General features: G+C 38.8%; 1 protein-coding gene across 1 annotated transcript in view; it reads right to left on the reverse strand.

Moving 5' to 3' along the window:
- Positions 1-2,670, reverse strand: part of LOC106881890 (DBH-like monooxygenase protein 1 homolog) — a 123,940-nt gene extending 121,270 nt beyond the window's left edge. Inside the window, exon 1 of the mRNA XM_014932415.2 lies at positions 1,794-2,670. Coding sequence (XP_014787901.1) covers positions 1,794-2,168 — 375 coding nt within the window. The 5' untranslated portion in view covers positions 2,169-2,670. The remainder of the gene's footprint in view (positions 1-1,793) is intronic.
- Between the last annotated feature and the right edge of the window lie 207 nt (positions 2,671-2,877).

A 2,877-nucleotide genomic window follows, 5' to 3' on the forward strand; every position in this document is an offset into this window, starting at 1 on the left:
GGCACTTTTGTGCCATAGCCCTGGGACGACCAAAGCTTTGTGCGTGAATTTGGGAGACGGAAACTGTTTACAAGCCGTCGTATGTGTAGGTTACGTGCGTGCGTGCGTGTGTGTATGCGCGCGCGCGCGTATGCGTGTTCGCGTGGTTATGTGTGTGTGCATATTCGTGTTTGTGTTCTCCACACACACACACACACACACACACACACACACACACACACACACACCGCTTAGTTTGTTTACGTTCCCTTAACAGCGTTTCGGCAATAAGAGACTGATTGAATAAGTACCCGATTTAAAATAGAACTACATTATCCAACGAAGGCAGGGTGCGATTTGAGGGTATTCATGATTTGATATGCACATGGATATGCATCAGTTTACCTTCGTGGGTGTTTGCTGTTTGGTGTTCGAGTTTGTGTATAAACTGAATCCGCATGCCTGCTCGTGTACATATTTTCATGTTCAGTTTTATGCAAACACATACGTACACGTATCGCACACGCAGAATAATATAAGTATAACCCACTCCAAAATTTCCCCCAAACTTCTTGAAAAATGGAAAAGAACACGTGGAATATTATTGTTCTAAGTACAATATACTGGGAATAAAATATAAGATAAATACAATTGAAATATCAACTTGATCAAAGCACCACCTACATCAATATCATTACAAGTCAACAGGGCCATTGAAGCAGCCACTTTGCGGCCCTACAAGCTGGAAATAGCAACCAAGTTCATCATTTGATATTTTACCCTCTTAAAAATAGAAAGGGCATAATGACTAATGTAATCGTTAAGAAGTTGCTCAACCAAGCCTATCTAGCGCAAAACGACAACGAGGACCACAACAACAACGTTACTATCGTAAGCTAACAAGGGAATGTCTTAACTATTACTCGATCAACTAGAGATAGCAGTCAAATTTTAAACACATTAAAAACCATTATCTTAAAAGAATATTATGGATATTACATAATATCTAAAAAGGAAGACAGAATTCTGCTTTAACCCCTCATAATTTTTTTTTTTTCTTTAGGAATTAATGCTTCTGGATAATCGTGATTTCCCGTATGTAAAACTCAAATTTTCAAAAACAATTCTGAAAATTCCCCAAACTCAAAAAGTTATGAGGGGTTATACGGCGTGCTTAATGAAGAATTCTGCCAAAAGAAAAAGAAAAAAAAACGAGGGTGACTACACCAGTGATGCTTTTAATTGTTGGTCTGCGGCAGAAGACCTGAGGCTAACCAACAATAACAACAACGTTCGAATCTGTGTTGTTAGATATGGCAACGGGATCGCCTTTAAATCAGAACATAGTCTTGAAAAGAGGCAGGGTACATATAGTCTCGGGTGTGTCTGAAAAAAAAAAAAAACCAAAACACTCGATAATGTAGTCCTAAATACACTATGTATACTATTAGAATTTGTCATGCTTCCGCCCGCGATGGCCACGGATGGAAGGCATTTGATCATAAAAATAGAGCTGGGTTCAGGGCTGACCAGGGACGGAATGATAGCAACAATAACAACAGTGTGAACCAACGTGTGAGCCTCTGTGCCTGCTAGATTTCGTAGAAATAGCAGTCAAATCTCCCGTAAGTCACACTTAAGCGGCCTTCATAAGGACTGATACATTAAAAAATATATTCATGCATACAGTTAAATAGACAGAAACTGGATGGGCATCGCTGGAATGTCTTTGATTGTTAGTCTGCTGGATCGGGAGTGTCCAGGATTAAACAATAACAACAACAGAACTCGACATTTTATGTAATTTTACTTACCGAAAAGTAAGGTTTTCCATCCTTTACGCCGCCAATTATAATATCAGAGTTTCTCATACTACCGTCCGGCGATAAACCGAACCCCACGTATCCTGTCGAATTCACCCGAACTTGAAACTGGATCGAACATTTATTAAACTTCCACGACAAGCGGTACTTTTCGTAAGGATCCAGAAATAAGCTATGGAAATATTTTGTAGAGGTGGTGATACTGGCCCCGTTGTGGACATTGTAGTTGGTGTTTGTCGTACTGGCGATGATGATGTTGGTGGAACTGGTAGTGCTGCTAATGGTACCGTACAGAGAGGCAAGAATTAGTAGTAATAGCAACAAGTGCTTAGTTTGTTCGACAAAATCCATTAATTTACTTGCCATGCTTGACAACTACAGCATCTAAACTAACAGCTTCCTAACCGATACAGAATCAACTTACCTCCCTACCCATTCACTGAACCACCTTTTTTCTCCTGAAACCCCCGTTCCACACCTACCAATTCTCACTTTCACTTACAAGCGCACGCGCACACACAATCTCTCTCTCCCTCTCTCTCACACTCTCTCTCTCTTTCTCGCTCACTCACCCCATCCCTCTTCTCTGTCTATCTGTCTATCTTATCTATTAGTTTCTCTATCACTTTCGTCTATCTGCCACTTTCTCTGTTTGTATATACATACATACATTCATATATATATATATATATATTTGGAAGTGTGCGTGTATATTTAAATGTTTGCGTATGGGTGAGTAGGGGATGATATATGTGTATACGTATTTATAAATGTTTCTACATGCGTATATAATTGTGCGAATGAATATCTATGTGTATGTGTGCCTGTATGATTATAGGTATGCATAAATACGTCTTCATCGTACTCCTTTACGTCTCTCACTAATTTGACTTTTTAATATTGCCCGTTACTCTTTCCCTCTAGCCTCACCCTGTCTTTTTCTCTCTCTCTTTCCCTCTCTCCTTCTTTTTTCCTGTCTTTTTTTTTACATACATATACGTGTGTGAGTGCATAAAGTATGCATATATATATAAATAAATATATATATATATATATATATATATATATATACACA

This window comes from Octopus bimaculoides, chromosome 8, assembly GCF_001194135.2.
Source record: "Octopus bimaculoides isolate UCB-OBI-ISO-001 chromosome 8, ASM119413v2, whole genome shotgun sequence".
NCBI classification, from domain to species: domain Eukaryota; kingdom Metazoa; phylum Mollusca; class Cephalopoda; order Octopoda; family Octopodidae; genus Octopus; species Octopus bimaculoides.